The sequence below is a fragment of the Heptranchias perlo genome, chromosome 10, assembly GCF_035084215.1.
Source record: "Heptranchias perlo isolate sHepPer1 chromosome 10, sHepPer1.hap1, whole genome shotgun sequence".
NCBI lineage: Eukaryota > Metazoa > Chordata > Chondrichthyes > Hexanchiformes > Hexanchidae > Heptranchias > Heptranchias perlo.
In genome coordinates this window covers 51,871,257-51,893,215 of record NC_090334.1, presented here as the reverse complement: position 1 = coordinate 51,893,215, position 21,959 = coordinate 51,871,257, and the positions used below count along the sequence as shown (strand labels likewise).

General features: G+C 44.9%; 1 protein-coding gene and 1 long non-coding RNA gene across 2 annotated transcripts in view; one reads left to right on the top strand and one right to left on the bottom strand.

Annotated features, from left to right (window-relative positions):
* The window catches only part of LOC137326152 (uncharacterized), a 73,401-nt gene that overhangs the window by 14,280 nt on the left and 37,162 nt on the right, over window positions 1–21,959 (bottom strand). The window lies entirely within an intron of this gene.
* Window positions 5,302–21,959, top strand: part of LOC137326151 (tumor necrosis factor alpha-induced protein 2-like) — a 29,445-nt gene continuing 12,787 nt past the window's right edge. Inside the window, exons 1-5 of the mRNA XM_067991022.1 lie at window positions 5,302–5,522; window positions 8,606–9,251; window positions 13,276–13,387; window positions 17,668–17,790; window positions 20,489–20,589. Of these exons, the coding sequence (XP_067847123.1) occupies window positions 5,360–5,522; window positions 8,606–9,251; window positions 13,276–13,387; window positions 17,668–17,790; window positions 20,489–20,589 (1,145 nt within the window). The 5' untranslated portion in view covers window positions 5,302–5,359. The remainder of the gene's footprint in view (window positions 5,523–8,605; window positions 9,252–13,275; window positions 13,388–17,667; window positions 17,791–20,488; window positions 20,590–21,959) is intronic.

The window sequence follows — 21,959 nt, the reverse complement described above, 5'->3', positions numbered from 1 at the left end:
AATCGCCCTCCATCTGATTACACATTGGTGTCCCTCTCAGCTCATTGCATAAATGAAAACCACCACCAAATGCAAAATCAAACTCTCATTTATCGATGAATAAATGAAATTATGCAAACAGAGCAGAACTATTCACCCTTGTGCATTCCCTTAGTGCCTGTCATTCGTATGCCTTTACCTATCCTAGTGCTGTTACAAGGTGCTTCCCCAGTGGCTGGAGCATGGGTGTTGGAAGGCTGCTGGCCTTCAATGGAGGAATGTGCAGATGGCCTTGGAGGACGACCTTGAGCAGCTCTGGGCCTGGAGGGCCCGGCTTCGGACTGCATCATCTCAGCATGGGCTGCAGCAGTCTGGCCAGGCTGGCCGAGAGGCAACAACAAGGGCACTGGCAGAGTGGCAGGGGTGGGAGCAGGAAGGCTGGCATCCTGAGAGAGGACAGCAGGTCCGACTGCCATGGCGCCACTGCCACTCTCCCGGAGCGGTGCCTCAGCAATCCTGGTGATCGGCTGGAAAACGGATTGCTGGATTGCTACGACGCCCTGGAAGCCCCGTTCCTCAGTGGTCCCCAGAGCCATGATAGCAGCAGTCTGAGCTTCCAAGGCAGCAGTCTGAGCTGCAAATGCAGCAGTCAGACCTTGGATGGCAGATATTTGTGCTGCAATGGAAGCTGTGACATCAGCCATCGGATGCTGCATCATGGTGGGTTCCACGGGTGTGCTGATGGAGGTGACCACCCATTCCATGTTGGAAAGGATGGGCTCCAAGCTCTGTGCAAAGCCCTGCGCCAAGTTAGAGCTGGATTCCTCCATGCCCCTTCTCATTGTGCGCAGGCTTTCTGGCAGACTTTCCAGTGTCCCAAGCATTTGGTGGTGCACGCCCATCAACTGTCTTCTGTAGCCTGGCCCATCGAAGTCCACATCTGACTCCTCTGTAGCAGAACTAGTGAATGACCTCACCCTCCGACGAGCTGGCACCTGTGGTATCCGTTCCCCCCTGCCCCGGCTCCTGCACACTTGTGCTCGGTGTCTCACCACGTGCAGATCCCTCCTCTTAACTAGCCTCCAAAGGACGCGCAATGTCAGTCTCTGAGCTGGTGGAAGCAAGTGTCAGATCGAGTGATGGTGTGCCTTCAGTGTCCTCCTCCTCCTCCTCCTCGGAGGGTGCCATCACATGTTCTTGGGTATCTGCAATGACAAAGGGAAACAGGTTGAGTTGTGGAGTGGGGAGAGGAGCAAGTAGGGGGTGTGTGCTGACAGCATGTGCAGCATGTGAGTCAGAAAAGATTATGGGAGGAGGGAGATGTGAAAAAGGAGAAGGATCATTAGAAATGCAGAGACCCCCTTCACCGGGACCTCCAGCATGGCACGTTGTGGCGGCTGCAGCGACGGCCCGCCCAATGATCAGGGGCACTGTCTCCCCTAAGGGGGTGAGGATGTGCAAACATGCCCGTCCAGCCTCAGGTCCCTCCTGCTGGCGGGTGTTATATGCCACCTTCTCCTGGAAGACAGAGGACAGTGTGTCAGTGAATGTCCTGCAAGGTGTGTGGATGATGTGCCTGTCGTGGTCGAATAGCTGCCAGTTTGTGTAACTTGTGAGTGGTGCTTGTGTGGCCTGCAAGTGTGGTACTATGTGCGGGCGAGATGCAGCATGCCGAGTGCAGCATTGCGTATGGATGGGCAGTGTTTGATGGTGGGTGGGTGGATGACGGGAGGTGTCATGTGTGGAGCAGTGGTGCAGTTGGTAGGATGTGCTACTTGACACTTGTATTCATTCACCTTGACCACTCGTATCAAATCATTGAACTTCTTCCGGCACTGCACCCACGTGCGTGATGCAATGCTTCTGGCGTTCAATTCCTGCGCCACAGCCTGCCAATGCCTGCGCAGCTGTAGTCTGGAGGGTCTCCGGCCACCCTACGGGTACATGCTGGCCCTCCTTTGGTCCACGCCTTCCACCAGGGCCTCGAGAGCATCATTGGAGAAGCGTGGAGAACTCTCTCATGCCATTGCAGCTACTCGCATGGCCATTTTCCCTCCTGCAGGTAAGCTGTGTACACCCCATTTCCAACTTCTTCATTCTCCGTGCAGCCTCTCAGCAGCGAGGGCTGCACTGGCTGCACGGAGATTTCATGGTAAGTAGCAGGCAGCACAAAGTTCACGTGCTGCCTGCCTAGGGATCAGCGGGCACGGGGTGGTAGCGCATCATTGCCCAGAACGGACCCTAATCCAATTTTTCCCCAGTTACTTTTTAAAAAATATTGGGAGTGATTTTAAACCCCAAGAACTGGTGGGTTGGGGGCGGGTGGGAGTTGAAAAATGTTGTTTTTTTGGATCACAACCACAAAACTTTTGGACTTTGCATTCCCAGTGGGAGGCCTGTACTTTTATGCGCCGATGTTAAACCTGGAAATAAAGCCAGGTTGCAGTCGCGACCCAAAAAACAACTATTTTCAACTCCCACCCGCCCCCAACCCACCCGTTCTTGGGGTTTAAAATCACCCCCAACATTTTTGAAAGTTACATGCCTTTTTTTTAATAAGCAGCAAATATAACTGTAGGGAGTACATTTTGGAGTTCAATGTCTATTCATCATGAAGGTAGGGTGCATTTCAATGATTTTATGTATGAACTCCTTTGAAGATATAAGTATGCCCAGGTGCAGACTGGCCATATGGAAAATTGGGAGTTTTCCCGAGTGCCCCGTGTATGGTTCCATAGATCTGTATGAACAGCCCTCCCCACCCCCGTCCCTTTTTCTGTGAGAATTCCATGTTCCTTTGGGGGAGCCAGTCCACTCCTAAATGTGCCAAGGGGGTGATTTGTAAGTTGCCCTGTGAACATGTGCTCTGCTAGAGAATGAGCATGCACATTAAGCAATGAGAGAACTGCAAAGTTGTGTGAGAGTTTGGTATGAGCAGACAGAAAAGGTTAAAAGGCAACACTTTGTGTCATACATACCTGGGCAATCTACCTGGTAAATTACTGTTGGGTAGTCTTACATTTACAGCTTACTTAATCATAAAATCATTGGCTTAAAAATTCCCTGGGCTTTTCCCACTCTCCTACCGTAATTTTGGTGGGAGATCAGCAGAGCCCTCAGAGAAATGGTGTAAACAGCCCTTTACACTGATTCGGTAGTAGTCCTGTTGATCTGCCACTGGCAAAAAGGCAGGACATCAGGGCGACCTCCACTGAATTTCTGGGCCAGAATTTATAGCATAGAATGATATGATCATCTCATTGTTTCTGAGCCAGTGCTAGTTCTTCAACTGGAGCTGTTTAATCCCATTCCACTACATGTTAAGCAATGAAAGAACTTGCAGGGGTTACAGTAGACAGCTGCAGGTGAAGTATTTTCTCCTGCATCTGTCCCTAGGTCATGTAGGTATTGTACACAGCGTTGAACCTGGCCATCACCTCCTCCAGGCATGCTTCACTGTTGTTTTTCAAGGAGGACGTTCTGAAGCACTGTAAGGGTAACTATTCTTGCACCCATCTCATACTGCAACACCACCAATTTACCAGTCATAAAATAGAGTTCAGGTGCTCCATGGCTTCATTACTTGGCCACAAACTCAGTTTCCTCCCTCCATATTTATTATGCGTTCCTTGGATTTTAACAGCCATGTGTTTTGTCCCGCACAGCCTTTGGAAAGGCTGAAAAATAGACTTAAAATGTCTACAGCCTTTGGAAAGACTAAAGCAATCTTTTCTGCCATGTAATCACTTACCTTTCAGTGACTTAATGGGATAAATTTTAACCCCCAAGAAGGGGTGGGTTGGAGGTGGGTGGGGAGTAAAAATGCTCTGTTTTCAGAGCGGGACGGCATCCCGGCTCCAACATGCCTACGTTTGGGTTTAACCCAGGCAGGTTTGTCTGCATGTGGAGAGCAGACACCAGGAAATCCCGCCCCCACTTAAAGCCGGCGGGCCGATACTTAAACGGGCACTGTATCTCATTGAGATGCTTAAGGTACTTAATATTTTGTGTATTGGAAAACTTAAATGAATTTAACATTACCTGTTCGGGTTTCCCGTTGCTTCCCATTCAGGTCAGGTGAAAGCAGGTGGGAAGGGCCAGATCCATGAGGTGAGTGCCTTTATTGCACTGCCTTTGGGCCCGGAGGAGCAGGAGTGCTTCATCCAGGCCCAACAAGCTCACCTGGCTGACAGGACCCCCACAATCGGCCAACCCCCACCCCCCCCCCCCCCCGATGATGTTCCTCCCCCCCGATGGTGGATCACCCCCTAGTGAAACCCCCCAACATGGTGGACCCCCACCTACCTCCAACTCTTCACCCAACCTCTAGCCATCCCCGATCTCTTCCTCAGCCCCCCGATCTCTTCCTCAGCCCCCCGATCTCTTCCTCAGCCCCCCGATCTCTTCCTCAGCCCCCCGATCTCTTCCTCAGCCCCCTGATCTCTTCCTCAGCCCCCCGATCATCTTCGCAAACCCCCGATCTCTGCCTCAGCCCCCCCGATCTTCCTCAGCCCCCCGATCTCTTCCTCAGCCTCCCGATCTCTTCCTCAGCCCCCTGATCATCTTCGCAACCCCCCGATCTCTGCCTCAGCCCCCCCGATCTTCCTCAGCCCCCTGATCTCTTCCTCAGCCCCCCGATCTCTTCCTCAGTACCCCACCCCGATCTTTTCCCTGCCCCCCCCCCCCCCGCCACCATCTTCTCCCTAGCCCACGATCCTTCCCTCCCTTATCCTTGGCTGCGGCCTGTTGCAGCAGGTCTTCCTGCCTGACCGCCAGCCAACCTGTCAATCAGGCTGGCTGCCAGGCGTGAAACCCAGACGTGCAATTGATTGGCCTCGTTAAGGTCGCGATGTCGCCCACTTACCTTCCAGGTTTCGTAACCCCTACTCCTTTCCGGGCTGGAAGTTAAAATTTACCCAAATCTCTTTAAATTTTTGGCTGCTTTCTTCCAAACAATTGCTCACCCTGCCTGCCGGCCCCCCTCCCTGAGCACCAAATCCAGGATGGGCCAAGAACTCACCTTGAGTAGAACTGATCTCAAGAAATCCTGTGAGGTTCATTTAGAGTCATGACGGCATTAACGTTCTTGTGCTCAGGTCCTGCCTTTAGTGATAGGATTGGAATATTTCCCCTACTGTGTATAAGACTAATCAGTTGACCAAGCACAATAGCAGGTTGTCTAGTGCCATCATATTATTTTGTCTGCATTTACATTCTTTCCATTTAAAGATGTGTACATATTTATGTTTTTTATGTATTGTGAAGATAGCTACAATTTTAACTCAACACTGTGTTACATTTGCACTTGTTGCAGGGAGTGGTATAGCAAGGCACAATAAATAATCATTTCTCAACACCGTGAAATGCTGATTCTTCAAGAATGAACAACAAACCAAATGCCCAAAAGAAATCTAGGAAGCAGAAAATCAATTGGCCATTTATCTGTAGTTGTACAGTCGCCGAGGATGTATTTGATGAAACTGACCTCAATGAGCCACTTTCAGAAATTTTCAGACTCTGCCATTCTACAGAACAGCTCTCAGGTAGGTCTTATCCCACCAGTGATGGTATTACAGTAGTTGCGTTGTGCGGAAGCTTGATATAATTCATAAGTGTGAGGAAGAGGGGTCAAAAATACATAGGCCTGACATCGTAGCAGAAGTGCCAGGATGCACTGGACCATGACTTTGGCACTGACCTTGCCAAAGTATGTGGGGTCAGGGGGAGGTCACCTCATTTTAATGTGCACAGTGGACACCCATGCATTACAGAAGAAAATTGTTATTTTATGACTGGATTTCGAATGTACACACAAAAGTAAAACAAATTGGGGCTAGGTAAAGGATAATTAAACTCGGATTGTCCTCTAATATTGCCCAGTTCCAGCTGCCATCAGAAGTAACTACCCTAAAATGGGTGGCCATATTCAAATAAGATGATAGTGATGTGATAATGCGATACCTCCCATTTTCTGTCATTACTGGCTCATTACCACTCAGTGTACATCACCCCTGTATAATCCGGGCATCCAGATTTGCACAGCGGTAAATGCTGAGGTCAATTTAAAATATCCAGCAGCTTTTATGAAATGATTCATAAAAACTTTGTTTCTCAGCTCTTTTTGGTCATTCCTTTTTTGCTGCTGACAACGACATCACTTATGTGTATTCTGCTATCATTTTCCCTCCCTTCACCCCCCCCCCCACCCTTCCAACACACATTTCTGTGAGAATACCCCTGTATGTTTGTTTTTTGGAGAAAAAAGAAGAGGAACAACAGGGGATGAGCAGACTGGCCAAGCACCATAGGAGTTGTACGGCACCCGCCCGCCAGGTGCTTTTATCGACAGCTGACTCAGGAGCAATGGTTATGGAAGCTGTGCTTCACAAAGAAAACCATCAATGAATTATGCCATATACTTCTAACCAACCTACAAATTACCTCCATCATAGGCACTACATTGCCAGGAACTGTGAAAGTTAAAACTACTCTGAACTTTTATGTTACAGGGTCATTCCAGGCTGCCACCAGGGACATAAGTAACATTAGCTAATCAGCTGTGCACAGATGCATAAAAAAAGACACAGAATCATTGTTTGCTAGAGCAAACCATTTAATTCCACTTTCCCATGGACAATCGGTGGCATCATGCTAGGGCATTGCAATTTTACAGAGTGGAAAGATTCCCCAAGTGCCAAGGAGTCATAGATTGCACCCACATGGCCATTTGCAATTTCTTAATCACTTATGTCACTAGGAAAGAATTCCAGTCTCTCATTGACCAACTCACTTGTGACCAGCAGCATTGCATCATGCAAGTGAATGCCTACTTTCCTGGCAACTGCCATGATGCAGTTTAAATCAACCCATTGCATCCACACTCTTTGATCCAGAAAGGCAGGTGTCTCCTAAGAGATCAAAGCTACTCTGCAGCCATGCTTGATGGCACCTGCACACTTTCCAGAACTCCAGCACTACCATAATGAGGTCCACTAGAGTTATCCTAGAGTATTCTATTGGAATTCTGACAGCACACTTCTGGTGCCTGGATCAATCTGAGGGTACAATAAAGTCCAGCTAGGGTTTCAAGGATTGTGGTGATGTGCTGCACGTTGCACAACCTTTGCCTTACAAAGAGGCCTCCTTATGGAGGCCCAGAGGAGAAAGGCACCCAAGGGCAACAAGGGGGATGAACCATAGGAGAAGCTGCAGCCTGAAGAGGATTGTCAGCTGCAGGAGGTATTCATGCCATTCTGATATGGGAGACTTTTTTTGACCACCGCTTCCTTTCACTGCTTAACCAGTCATGTCAACAAGTTCCCTTTCCCACCTCTAAGATACCATTATCTACAGACACTACACTGCATGGATCAACTCACACAGATCCCATTAATTGCACCTCATCAAAGCTTAGTCTTAATGTACATCAACTTTTGTGGAATTATAATTTTAATAAAAACCTGTGCTGCTCTTCTTCAAATAGTGCCATGGGATCTTTTACATCTGCTTGAGAGGGCAGATGGGGCCTTGGTTTAACATCTCATCTCCGACAGTGCAGCAATCCCTCAGTGTGATACTGAAGTGTCAGCCTAGATTATTTGCTGATGTCCGTGGAACCTTCTGACAGAGGCAAGAGTGTTACCACTGAGCCAAGGCTGATCGATGCGAAAGGGGTAATGGATAACAATTGAAGGGTGGAATAGATGGCAATGAGAAGATGAATGGAGGGTAATAAAGGGGAAAGGGATGGCAATGAAGGAGGGTGAGAAGGCGTGGAGTGGATAGCAATGAAGAGCAGGTGGAACAGATAGTAATGAAGGTGAAAGGGATGGGGGCAGAATCATGGAGCAGTGTTCCGTGAGGAAATGGGGAAAAGCTGGGAGTGGCAATTTGGGGTGGACAATGCCAAAAAAACTGAGAAAGAGTGGAGTGGGAGCATGCCAGCATGAAGTTGAGGAGAGCAAGAAAGGTGCCAGTTTAATTAGGTTAGAAGAAAAGAAGAGCACCAGGTTGAATTGAGGGGGGGAAGGGAGAAGAGTGTCAGTATGACCTGGAAAAGTTGAAGGAGATGAGAGTGTGTGCTGGGTAGGAAGTTGGATGGAGTACATTGTTTTTGTGAAGAGAGACCAGAGGGGGTAGAGTGCCTTTGTGAAGTGGGGCAGTGGGGGTAGAAGGTTAGATATGGAAGAATGACAGTTGAAATAACTTTTTGGTATATAATGGTTAAATTGATCTGTTGAAAATCTAAATGTCACTTTGCTTTTCAAAGTATAAAAGTGCTTAAAATTAACCAGATACATCATTTTTAATACAAAAATTCTAAATTTCCCAGGGGGGGCATCCTCTAGACTGTCCTGGAAACTCATTACCAATTATGTGCCTTTGGTATTTGGGTTTTCCTCTTCAGGCTGTTGTGCACTTATTTTTTTTATCTCCAATACAACTTGCCGAATAAAAGCTATTGTCTGACCAACATGCTTTACACTTAACTATGGAAATAAATTGCGTGCAGAAGCTCAGTTAATAGCATCTTTAGGATTCCATTAAAAGTGCAACTTTTATTTAAAAACTAAGCAAAGGCCCAATTAGTCCTGAGGAATAACATCAATCTTTTTCTTTCTTAAAGCATCAGGCATTGAGGAACATGTTAAACAAGAAAAATACTTCAAAGCTGACAAGCATCTCATCAAGTTAGAATATGAGCGATACACTAATCAGACCACAGAGAAAGATGAAGATAACATCAAAAAGGAAAAGAAAGAAATTGAATCATTGTATGAGCTGCTTAGTGCTGCAATTTTCACAGTGGTGAAAGAATCAATGAGCATTTCCAAAGAAAATCCAGATTTGTTGAAAATGGCAGTACGCGTGAAAATCCAAGAAGAAAAAGCAGATCAGATATACCTAGAGGAAAAAGGAAAATCTGGAAGCATTCCAGAGGATAGGCCAAGAGAATGGGAAGCTAAGTGGCTGAGTACTTTACAGCAATCTGTGAATGAAAGAATAGGTGAACTACCCAGTGCTTCTGATCACAACAAAACCGAGTGGCTCACTCAGTGTTTAGTGCAGCTTCGCAGCCAACTCAAAGAGGATTTAGACACCATTGAGAACAACATCAAGCCATGTTATCCCCAAGAATATAATATATGTGAAAAGTATGTGGAATATTATCATAAAAAAATTTCTTCTCACATTGCTCTGATCGCAGAAAGTGGACTAAAAGGAAAAGATGTTTATCCATTTCTGTATTGGATTTACAATTGTTATCCAGAGTAAGTCACCCTGATTCCATGATCCTGCAGTCCTAGTAAATGTTTATTAAAGATGAAGGGGGCAAAATTCAAATTTTGCCAGTGGCACAAACAGGCAGCAGCAGATCGGCTGCTCGTTAAACACCCTGCCTGATTTTTGGGCGGGGTGTATAACTGGCGGCCAATCTGGTACCACCTGTTTTGTGCCCCTGCCAATGTTGAATTTTGCCCTATAGGTCAGGAAACTCCTCAGAATTCCTGCTCCACTGGTATTACTAAATTGTGGGAGTAAAGTGGATGGTAGCAGATCTGCTGTCCATTATACACCTCGCCAGATTTTTCTTCAGTGGAAAGGAAAATTGGGTGGGATGTATAACAGGCAGCCAATGACTACCGCCTGTTTTAAGCCTCCACCGAAGTTGAAAGTTATGCCTGGGGTATCTGCCGCACTGTAGCAATGTGACGTCGGGGAAGTGGGATCAGCTCCGAGGAATTTCCCAGCCTGAAAGTCAGAAAACTTCTGTGTACTACTCGCGAATTCTTTTGTGTAGAAGGTTATCCTATTTATTAAGTGACACAGATTAGCTGCTCGCAATGTGTTCTTGGCAACCTACCAATACTGAATTGGCAAATATTAAAGGGCTAAGGTTCTTGTTTTTGCTCAGCCAGTCAAAAAAGGTGTGAGAACTAGTGGTGTAATGTAGCAGTAAATGCCAACAGATCATTTGTCTGTGTTTAGTACTGTCTGAGGATCCCTAGCCCTCCACAAAGAAGTTAGAAAGGCTAGTGAAAAGTGAGTAAAAAGCCATTGGTCGGAAATGTCAACTAAGACTCCTAGGTCTCTTTCAGCTTCATCCTTATCTATTTCACCCCCATTCATGGAGCATGCGTGTTGTCTATTTTTTTCTTCCCATGAGTAGCACTTTACAATTGCCTGCATTAAATTTAATCAACCATTGTTCTGCCCCGTTATATAGCTTATACAGATCATTCTGTAATTTCTGAGCTGCCTCTTCTGATTCCACCACCCCTCCTAGTTTGGTACTAATTGCATTTTTTACGACTTTGCATTGAGTTTCTGAATCCAGGTTGTTTATGTAAATTAAAACCAGTAGTGGTCCCAACACAGAGCCCTGAGGCCCACTCAGCACTTCCCCCCACTCTGACATTTCTCCTCTAATGAGTGCTTATTGTTTCCTTCCCTTCAACCAGTTTATTATCCATTCCCAGGGTGTACCAGCTTTGAGTTTAACTAATAGGCTTTTGTGTGGAACTTTGTCAAAAGGCTTTTAGAAGTCTAGGTACACCTTGTCATAGAGCTGACCACAGTCCACTTGGGTTATTGCATCCTCAAAGAAGTCAAGGAGGTTGGTCAAGCAGTGTATTCCCCTTCTGAATCCATGCTGACTGCTGTTAACCAGGTTACTATTATACAGATGATCTTCAGGTTTACTCCTGATAATTGATTCTATTATTTTACATAGAATGAAAGTAAAACTAATGGGTCTGTAGTTGCCTGTCTCTGTTTTGTCACCCATTTTGAATATACCAACCACACTAGCATGTCTCCAATATTCTGGTACCTCCCCAGTGTCCATCGACTCCATCATAATGGTTGTAAGTGCCTTGCAAATCTCCTCCCTAATCTCAGCATTCTGGGATAATTACCATCTATTCAAGGGGATGTACTTGTTTTGAGCTCAATTAGCCTGACTAGGACTCTCATCTCTATTAGAACAAACTCATTGATTTTATTTGGGGTATCTTTTTTTGGAGAGGCCATGTTGCTCAAGACTAAGAACAGAAGGCACAAAATGGGGCAGAATCCCAGTGGAAATGGATTCTGCCCCATTTTGTGCCCCCGATCCAGAGAACTGCTAGGCTTCCTCCTTGGCCCACACCAGAATTTTGGGCCCACGTGTTTCCAGTCCATTCAAATCAGATGTTATGGAAATATGAATAGGCTGTATCATAGGCTATTGCTCCAGACTATGAGATTGAAAGGACGTCTGCCAAACAGAGCAAGAGTGAACTTGCACATATTTCTTTTAGTTGGAACTGCAGGCTGAAATATCAGCTGGCTTCCATTTAGAAAAACGTTCTAACCTTTGTTATTTATTTAATCCTCAATCCATAAATGCTTTAGCAGAGGAATTTTGATTATTAGTTCAGCTAAAGTTTTGCTTTGGAAAGCCAAGCCAAACTACTGACTTTTGCTTGGCCTAGAGTCAACTTAGAAAATCATTGGTTCACCCACTGCTGCTGCTAACTGTTCCCAGAAATAGAAAGCTTTTCCCGATTGCCAGGAAATAGCTGCTAAAATTTAGCCCAGACATAGCCTGGTGCAGCAGCTATCCTTGTGATGAGTTTTATCAAGTAGCAAGGTTAAGAGATTGCTGCAGCTCAAACTAAGGCAATAGCTTGGGGGTGAGAGCCATAAACCATAACGCTGCCAAACTACTTTAAGTATATGAAATTTATACCCTATAAAGGTGAATTTCCTTGCAGCTTCCAAAGCTTTGGCAGTGCTGGGATGGCGTTGGTAATTTTTCCAGTGAGGAAACTCATAGGGAAGCCAGTTCTGGCACTTGTACACCATTAAAGAGCTTTCCCTGAGTTCTCTGTGATCCTGGAGTGTTCTGTGATCAGTCCGCTGGTCACCACTGGCCTCGTTTACCAATGGTTACCCGAGAGCCAGTGATGCTATAGATGGGAGTTTCCTGGACTTACCTCACACGTGCACTCAGAGCAAGTTACACCTGTTTGAATGAAGTGCAGTAGCTGTCAGGGTCAGCTGTTAAAGGCAGAAGTGAGGAGTTCCTCAAATAGAAGAGGCTAGAGGTTTTTATTGAAGATTTCTGAAAGTAGGAAACGTTTTTTAAAATGTTTTTTTTCGCATTCTGCCTATAGACACCTGCGCTTGCTTCTGACTGCTTCTCAGAGCATAAGCAGATTTTCAGACCTCCACACCCAATGCCAGGGCTCTTAGGAGGAGATATGGCATTCTCTATAGGGACCTATTGTCATGCTTCTTCTAGGTGCCATCTAAGGGCCAGGATTGCAGGAAGTGGTTGGGTCCTCATGCTGCACAGAAGACTTGAAACAGGTCAATTAGTCAACTCTACTGCGTAGGGACATGACTGCTACTGATAATTTAAGAACTCTTTAAGAGCGTATTAAAACACATAGAAGCCATGTACGTCCTTGAGGTCAGAATAAGGGCATGTGGCAAGAATAAGCCAATGTGCTTGACTGGTCATGTAAAAAGACAAATAAGACTTAAACAAAAATGTTTTCACAGATTAAAAGTAGATAATTCCCAGGACCATGGATACAAGTACCGTGCACAATTGAAGGAAACTAGAGCTTTTATAAGATCAACTAAAAGGTTAATGGAAACGAGGATAGTGGACAATTGTGGTAGTAATGGGAAAAGCTTTTTTAGCTACATTATGAGTACCATTACTCGTTACAGGACTGTTACAGACTATATTGGGCCATTGAATGATTCTCTAGGACAGTGGGACCCTCAGGGTATAGAAGAGATATTAAATGAGTACTTTGCATCAGTCATTATTCTTGAAGCTGATGCTCAACTCACAATAATAAGTTATGCTGTTAACAGTATAATTGTTAATATTAAAATAGATAAGGATAATGAACCTTAAAATAGACGGTGCTGTCCCCCAATTTCACCTCCCAGCTTTTACCTGCTGAAGGCCTCAGTCACAACCAAGGCCCTCAGTGGGAAATTTGATGAAGTCTTTGGGGCTTTTGTGTCCCTTTAATATAGTGCCTACCTTTTATGATGCTTCAACACTGCCAACATTTCCCTTGGGGTCACTGGCAGGTTCTCACTTGCAGGTGGGAATCCTGCCAAGAGCCCACCATGAATATGCAATGATCCCCAAACCAGGAAACTGGGCAGGGTCATGATGGGTCGAGCAGCGGGTATAAGTCCCACCCTAAGCCTGTGGGGAAGGGAAGAGGGAAATCCAGCCCTTGATTTCGTTTTCATGTTTTATTGTACTTCTTTCTTCTTCAGATTAATAGGCAGTCTCACACGGCCTAGAGATGCAGATGAGAAACTGTGGAGCAACCTGCTCCCTCAAGAGAGGATCAGTCAGCTGGAAGATGAATATATTTCCACTGTGCGGGTAAATCCTTTCTCATTTTCTTACTTCAGAAAATAATTTCAGTAGTTGTATACGTGAAATTACTATGCGTGTAATGCATTAAACTAGTGGCAATTAAGTAATAGGGAAGAAGAATTGCCAGAGTTCCAAGTTTTGCACACTTCCCAGGCATTGAGTAGCAGTCATAAAATTGGGGCTTTTACTTGACATGCAAATCTGGTCAGTATTAGTACTTAAATTGGGATTGTAGTATTGCTATCTTTGCACAGTGATGTGCTAATCTTGTCCATACGGAATGTGCTAGAGATGAGACAAATTTTGGGTATCTCAGGATCCTAAGCTAACTGCAACATTGTCAATCAATCAATTTTTGCTGGTAGACAGTTCACAGATCTGGGATTGCTTTTAATTGCTCTCCTGACATTTGATTTTATGGTGGAAAATGAATAGAAGCAGAGAAGGGCTGTCAGAGATGTGTGGAGAGCACCAGAGGTATTCTGTCCAGACCTGCCAATATGCTACCCATCTACAGGCCAGACAATAACTGAAAAGCATTGCATCTGGAGATTTCAGTTGAGCAGGGAGATATTTCTAGAGCTGTACCATCTGCTTCAAGAAGACCTACAGCCAATCTCAGCTAGTGGCTTTCGAAGTGACATGGCCCTCAATTGTTATACTTTCAGCTTCTTCCAGGCTAGTGCAGGGGTCATCACCAGTATCAGCCAACAGCTATGCACAGCTATATCAAACAGGTGACTAATATTTCATTTAGGGTCAACACTCTTTTCCCACTCTTTTCCCAGTAATAGCATCATGACAGGGCAGCACAGTTTCACCAAACTGTTGGCATTCTGAAAGTGCAGATGAGAATGATGGCACTCAATGGCCATCTGGGTTCCTTGGCACAATGCACTGCTGACTTGAACAGAAAAGGGTTTTACTCCTCAATGTACAACTGGTGAGTGATCAGAAATTCGTACAGCGTCAGGTGACATTTTTGTACATTAGCCAGGCAGTGGCTCACCACAGCATCAAGAAGGTGACTGATGCTCTCTTCAGCAGACCATGCACTTTGTATCCTTCCCAGTGAAACCAAAAAAAAACAAAACAAGAGAGCTATCCAATACTACAGATTGGCGGCGTTCCCACAAGTACGAGAAGCAATTGACAGTATACAAGTGTACAAAACCCCCTGTGACAACCCTCTCAGTTTTATTAACAGGAGAGACTTTCGTTCCATTAATCTACAGCTAGAGTACAATGCCAATCACCTTATCCTGCACGTTATTGCCTGCTATACAGGAAGCTATCATGAATCTTTCACCTTGCGATAATCCACAATACCAGCCCTGATGACCCAAAGCCCTGATGTATAAGGATGGTTGATTGGTGATCAGGGCTATTTCCTGCAGTCATGCCTAATGGTCCAATAAAACTTCTGCAGGCAGCGTACAGGCATTCTGAAATCTAGTTTTAGATGCCTGGATGAATCTGGTGGAGCTCTAAAATAAAGCCCAGCAAAAGTTTCCAAAATCATTATAACTTGCTGCATCCTACATTACATTGCAAGAAAGACTTGTTGCTTCCAAAAGCTGAAGGAGATGATGATGAAGAGAGGGAAGAAAAATTCCTTCCTCCACAGGAAGTGGAGGTGCACAGGAAGGAGAGAACATAGAATAGGACAGTCAGCAGGCAGAGAAAGGAGGACACAATTTATAGCCCACTGCTTTCAATGAGTAAAAATTCATACAACAAATGAAGACACTTAACAACTGCCTGTTCTCCCTCACACCCTCACTATCAAAGACTTCTGCTTATTTCTTTCAAAAGACAGAAGTCTACATTTTCCCTGCCATCATCCAACTACCACAAGCTTACTTTGCAGAACAACATTCACCCAAAGCTGCCAAAGAAATCCATACAGCCTATCTACAACCACTTTGTAACACCATATCTACCCTTTGTGCCACTTCCTTACCTGCTCGAGCTCCTAGTCTGCTACTTCAATGAGGTGCTCCCTGAATGAGACAAGGTTGATTAGTGGGTGGCTGGGATGGTTATCCTGGAGCATTAAAGGACTAAGGTGACATGTCTCAGTGAAGCAGTTGTCCCAGAAGGACTGGCTTCCAGCAGCTTTTCTCTTGTAGTGTCAAGGGTTGCTGTACCCATGTCTGAAGTTCCCTCATACAGGCATTGGAGGAAGCCTTAAGCAAGTATTTCATTACCACTCTCCACAGAGATGGAGATACAGTGATCACTCCCTGCTGCCCACTATTGCACGGCACAGACTCAGCGGATCCACTGGTTGGTGTCCTTACAGACTGAATACCTTGATGGTAGCCTATACAAATGTGGCATTCTGGCTGACCATCAAGGTATCTGTAGAAGTTGTGGTAGCTGCCAATCCAGAAGCCTCCAATGTCCTTAATTACATCCTCCTGGCATCCTGCAGAAATCTCCTGAATATCTGCATGTCTTGGGAAACTTCCTGCAATGTGTTGCAGATGCATGTAGTGGGCTCCTCCCTCCTCATCATCTCAACCATATCCATGGAAATGTTCTCCCCTGCCTGTACATGAGATCAATGCACCATAATCGTACTTCAATTGAAGACTGGGCCCCTGAGATTTGGGTCCCTAGGCTCCTCAGCCAAAGGCAGTCATTTCTCCATCCTCGTCCACTCCCAGGTGCTCATGCGTACTAGTGCTTGGTGCTTCATCCAGTGAAAACCCTTCCCCCTTACTAACTACCTCCTCCAGAGCGGGTGTATCTGGGCTGGAATAAGTGAGATGCCATGACAGAGTTAGTGAGAATGTGGCAAAAGTTGTAGTTCTGGAAATGACAGCAGTTACTCCACTCATTCATGTTCTACAAGCTTACAATCCGGTCTGGGAACGTCTTGATTTTAAAATTCTCATCCTTGTTTTCAACTCCCTCCATTGCCTCGCCCCTCTCTATCTCTGTAACCTCCTTCAGCCCTACAACCCTCTGAGATCACTGCGCGCCTCCAATTCTTGCCTCTTGCGTATCCCTGATTTTAATCGCTCCACCATTGACAGCTGTGCCTTCAGCTGCCTAGTCCCTAAGCACTGGAATTCTCTCCCTAAATCTCTCTGCCTCATTACCTCTCTCTCCTCCTTTAAGAAGCTCCTTAAAATCTACCTCTTTGACAAAGCTTTTGGTCACTTGTCCTAATATCTCCTTATGCGGCTCGGTGTCAATTTTTTTTTGATAATCACTCCTGTGAAGCACCTTGGGACGTTTTACTACGATAAAGGCTCTCTATAAATGTAAGTTGTTGTTGTTTTTACTGGCATACGTGTAGCTCTGCTGGTGCTTGCTAAAGTTGAAAGGGTGTTGTGAGGTCCTGATTTGCTCAGGGATACTTGGTAATGGAGATTCTATGTCTAGAAAAATGTAGCAGAACATAACACATAATGCTCACTCCAAGAAGTTGCTTCTAACAGTGTTTAACAGAGCTTAGAAATTGCTATAGCAGGAGTAATTGAGGTTGACAGTGAATTCCTGATGATTTTGGGCCATTAATTCCTGATATTCCTTTTTTTCAAGCCATATTTAAATTGGGCAAGCTCTCATATGCACAGTAGATTGGTCAGTGACACAGTCTCATTTATTAAGCAGTTGAGCAGCATTTATAATCTCAACACCTCTGTTCGTAGGACAAGGTAGCACATGATAGAAGGAAGCAGACTGGAGAAGCTTGCAATGCCATGTGTGGCATTTTTGTGGTTTAGGGTACATTGTTGAGTGAGTGGGGGACAAAATAATGCAAAAGCAGGATGGCTTCATCTTCCTGTACTCCCTTGATGCTCTTGTGCCCAATTATGTTCCAGGTTAACTTCTCAAATTAAGTTAAAGGCCTTTAGTTTGTGGGCTCTTCTCCGGTCTGCTTCCTTCTATCATGTGCTACCTTGTCCTACAAGCAGGGATGTTGAAATTATAAATGCTGCTCAACTGCTTAATAAATGAGACTGTGTCACTGACCAATCTACTGTGCATATGAGAGCTTGCCCAATTTACATATGGCTTGAAAAAAAGGAATATCAGGAATTAATGGCCCAAAATTATCAGGAATTCACTGTTAACCTCAATTACTCCTGCTATTGCAATTTCTTAGCTCTTAGGAGGAGTTTAAGAAAAGTAACATTACAATGGCTGTTAGAAATTCATGGAAATTCTATCACAGAGATTCTCTTATTGCAACCTTTTGGGGATAACATTTTCTATAAATGAAGCTCAATTACATTATATATATTTAATCATTTTGGGTTTTGTTTTAGTCAGATGCCAAAATACACATGAACAGGAGTCTCCAGATAGAAGAGGAGAACTGGGGAAGTGGGCAAGAACCTTTGATTTGTAGTGGTTGCTACCACAGTGAGCTACATATTGACATCATCCAGGTACCTGACATATAACTCATTCTCAAAAGAGTGTATATCAAAACCTTTATTGTACCTTATCACTGGCACTTCAAGAAATAATCTGTCTTTTGCATCAAAATATCTAGGAGGAAAGCATTAATAAAACTCTAGAATCACACTTTCACCTGTATGGTATTACAGTAGCCCTTAACTATGATTTTGTGCAACCTCTGACATTTCCCCTCAGTATTTTCCTATCCTTTCCTGTAGGTGCTGACTCATGTTGGAATATGGTTTCACACGTGCTAGTGGCCATTTAGTATCTCTCCCATGCAGCTATTCTGCAGTTTCACCTAAGCACCTGACCAGACTCCTCCTATGCCTTGTTCTCCTATGAGCATCTCACCCTCTTCCAATCCCTCACATCTTTCATATAAAATCCTCATTGTTTACTGTGCCCCCAAGACCCATGCTGACTTCATCTTCGATGTGGAGATGCCGGTGATGGACTGGGGTTGACAATTGTAAACAATTTTACAACACCAAGTTATAGTCCAGCAATTTAATTTTAAATTCACAAGCTTTCGGAGGCTTCCTCCTTCCTCAGGTGAACGTTTGTTGGAAATGAAATCCTCAAAATGAAATCGCATTTATAATTCACAGAACAATGCTTGGTGATTACAGACAGATTTTTCAACTGCCCGTTGCCGAGGCAATCAGTGTGCAGACAGACAGGTGTTACCTGCAAGGTCTCCGAATATACAAATCACCAAAAAAAAACAACAAACAAAAAAAAACTGAGATAGAGAGGTAGAAACATAGAAAAGACAGCAACTGACCCGTTATATTAAAAACAGATAACATTTGTTCGCTGGTGGGGTAACGTGTAGCGTGACATGAACCCAAGATCCCGGTTGAGGCCGTCCTCATGGGTGCAGAACTTGGCTATCAATTTCTGCTCGACGATTTTGCGTTGTCGTGTGTCTCGAAGGCCGCCTTGGAGTACGCTTACCCGAAGGTCGGTGGCTGAATGTCCTTGACTGCTGAAGTGTTCCCCGACTGGGAGGGAACCCTCCTGTCTGGCGATTGTTGCGCGGTGTCCGTTCATCCGTTGTCGCAGCGTCTGCATGGTCTCGCCAATGTACCATGCTCTGGGGCATCCTTTCCTGCAACGTATGAGGTAGACAACGTTGGCCGAGTCACAGGAGTATGAACCATGCACCTGGTGGGTGGTGTCCTCTCGTGTGATGGTGGTATCTGTGTCGATGATCTGGCATGTCTTGCAGAGGTTACCGTGGCAGGGTTGTGTGGTGTCGTGGACGCTGTTCTACCTCATACGTTGCAGGAAAGGATGCCCCAGAGCATGGTACATTGGCGAGACCATGCAGACGCTGCGACAACGGATGAACGGACACCGCGCAACAATCGCCAGACAGGAGGGTTCCCTCCCAGTCGGGGAACACTTCAGCAGTCAAGGACACTCAGCCACCGACCTTCGGGTAAGCGTACTCCAAGGCGGCCTTCGAGACATACGACAACGCAAAATTGTCGAGCAGAAATTGATAGCCAAGTTCCGCACCCATGAGGACGGCCTCAACCGGGATCTTGGGTTCATGTCACGCTACACGTTACCCCACCAGCGAACAAATGTTATCTGTTTTTAATATAACGGGTCAGTTGCTGTCTTTTCTATGTTTCTACCTCTCTATCTCTGTTTTTTTTTGTTTGTTGTTTTTTTTTGGTGATTTGTATATTCGGAGACCTTGCAGGTAACACCTGTCTGTCTGCACACTGATTGCCTTGGCAACGGGCAGTTGAAAAAACTGTCTGTAATCACCAAGCATTGTTCTGTGAATTATAAATGCGATTTCATTTTGAGGATTTCATTTCCAACAAACGTTCACCTGAGGAAGGAGGAAGCCTCCAAAAGCTTGTGAATTTAAAATTAAATTGCTGGACTATAACTTGGTGTTGTAAAATTGTTTACAACAGACTTCATCTTCAGCATGTCCTCCCTTCTTTCATCTGTTAGCGTCTACGCTAGGCGACTCCCCATCTGAGTGATTTCAATCTTCACCTCAGCTTGCCTTGCCCACCTCCTCTGAGATCACCACTCTCCTGTCCTCTCCCAATCTCACCTTTCATATAAGCTCCCCTACCCATATCCTTGTCCATTGCCTTGGCCTTGTCATAACTCATAGTCTCTCATTCCCTGACAAGGCTACTTTTGACTACTTCCTCAATTCCCTTACCTACCCTCCTACAATATCAGTAATTTCACCATGCACCCGTGAAAATAAATCTCTCCCCAGGATCCCTTTGCAACCTCACTCTCAAATTTCCAAATCCCTCACTTCTGACTCGCCACGATCCTGCGAACATTATTGATTTGCTTACCTGGACTCTTACCTCTATCTTCAATGCCCTTGCTCTCAGCAAAAAAATTATTGTCTCCCACCCCTGCGGAATCTTGGGCCCAGGTTGTCAGTCAGGAGAATCATAGGAATGAAGTTCCTTTAAGGGAACTCCATCTCCAAAAAGAAATATTTGGCAAACATTTTCTGTTTGCTACACAGATGGTTGGAAAATTTTCCACAGCCCACACTCGAATTTTCAATATGCGCTTTCAGTGAACAAAACTTCTCCCAAAAGTGTGAAGTCAGAAAATTATCCCTATAACCTTACTCAATACCATTTTTCACCTGAGTTTGCTAACTGGTATTGTTCTATCTGCCAGATAATTGACGGAGGCATCCGAGTTGCCACGATCTTCACTTGTGAGCTGGGTGACAAAGCACAAAACGTTATGCTGGAGGAAATGATATGCTTCCTGGAGAGGTACAATAAGCCAATAAGATTTTGATTATATCACAAAATTATGATCCAACTGCTGATTAAAAATGAAAAAATCTTCAATAGTCATAAAACCTCTGGGGTCGGTGATGGAATGTTTGTACAAAAATATTTTTAAAATTTACAGGGCAAATTCAGCGATGCTGTGCTCCCATCATGGAGCCTCATTTGGTGGGAGCATGGGTCACAGAATCATCCTTTTAATGTTAAAGGAACTATCTGCTGGCCAGAGCACTGCGTTACTGGATTTATTCTAACAATTCTTGACTTTACTCAGAGAATGTTGTGCGAGCTTTTCAAACCTCTATACTGTTCTAATATAAATATACCGAATAATCACTGTAACAAACCACAGGTGGGCAAAATACATACATGATGAAGATCACATCCTTCCCACCCACTTTTGTAGGTTAATTGCTCTGCGTTCTTTGTAGTGTCTTGCAACATTAGTTGACTGAAGTTTTGGACCTAGAGCGGTTTTACATACATATTTAATTACACAGGTTCATGATAATGTGGTGCTTTTGAAATGCTTGTCCTCAGGATCTGGAAGTGGTAGCTACTGCCCTAAATGGAGAGGGGCAAATTCTGCGCACCGCTCATTTCACCAATCTTATGACAAAAATACAAACTTTTCATATCAGCCCCATGTAATCAAAATCAACCCTGGAGAGAGAATGTGATGGTGATTAGATAAGAGGTAAATACTGCAAAGGCTGCCATTGCCTGAGCGCTGTGTTAATTCCTACAACACATGCCCAACATCAGAAACACTTTGGGGTACAACGTCCATAAGGGTTCTCCTGATCTCCCAGCGTAACTGTGGTGGATGGTCAGCAGAAACCCCTCAGAAACAGTGGAAATAGCATTTCCGCCGATCTTACACCAGAGTTACGGCTAGAGTTCGGGAGAACCCCCACAGAAATTCTACCCCTTTCTATTTTACACTGGAGCTTCTAGTGTAATGAACATAAGAATTTAAGAACACGGTAAGAAGAGTGAAAAATAGTAGAAATGAACTCCACCAACTCCTCTCATTGTCTCGCTCCCTGTTTAAGACCAATATGTTTGATTCCTGCCTCAGCGTCAAGCCCGTATCCTGCTACACCATGTTGAATCAGGAGTCTAGAACACTGTAAAGACCAGGGAGTAAAAGTTCTGCAGGGATTCTCCCGATCTCCTGCTGTAATTTTGGTGGAAACTCTGGAGAAATTGAACCGTTTGCACCTCTTCCCCGGGGTATCTGCCAAAGTTATGGCAGGAGATTAGGAGAATCCTTGGAAATTTTACCATAGTAGTTTTTATCTTTTTTCAATACATAAACCCATCATCCACTGGTAAGAATTAATTCAAAG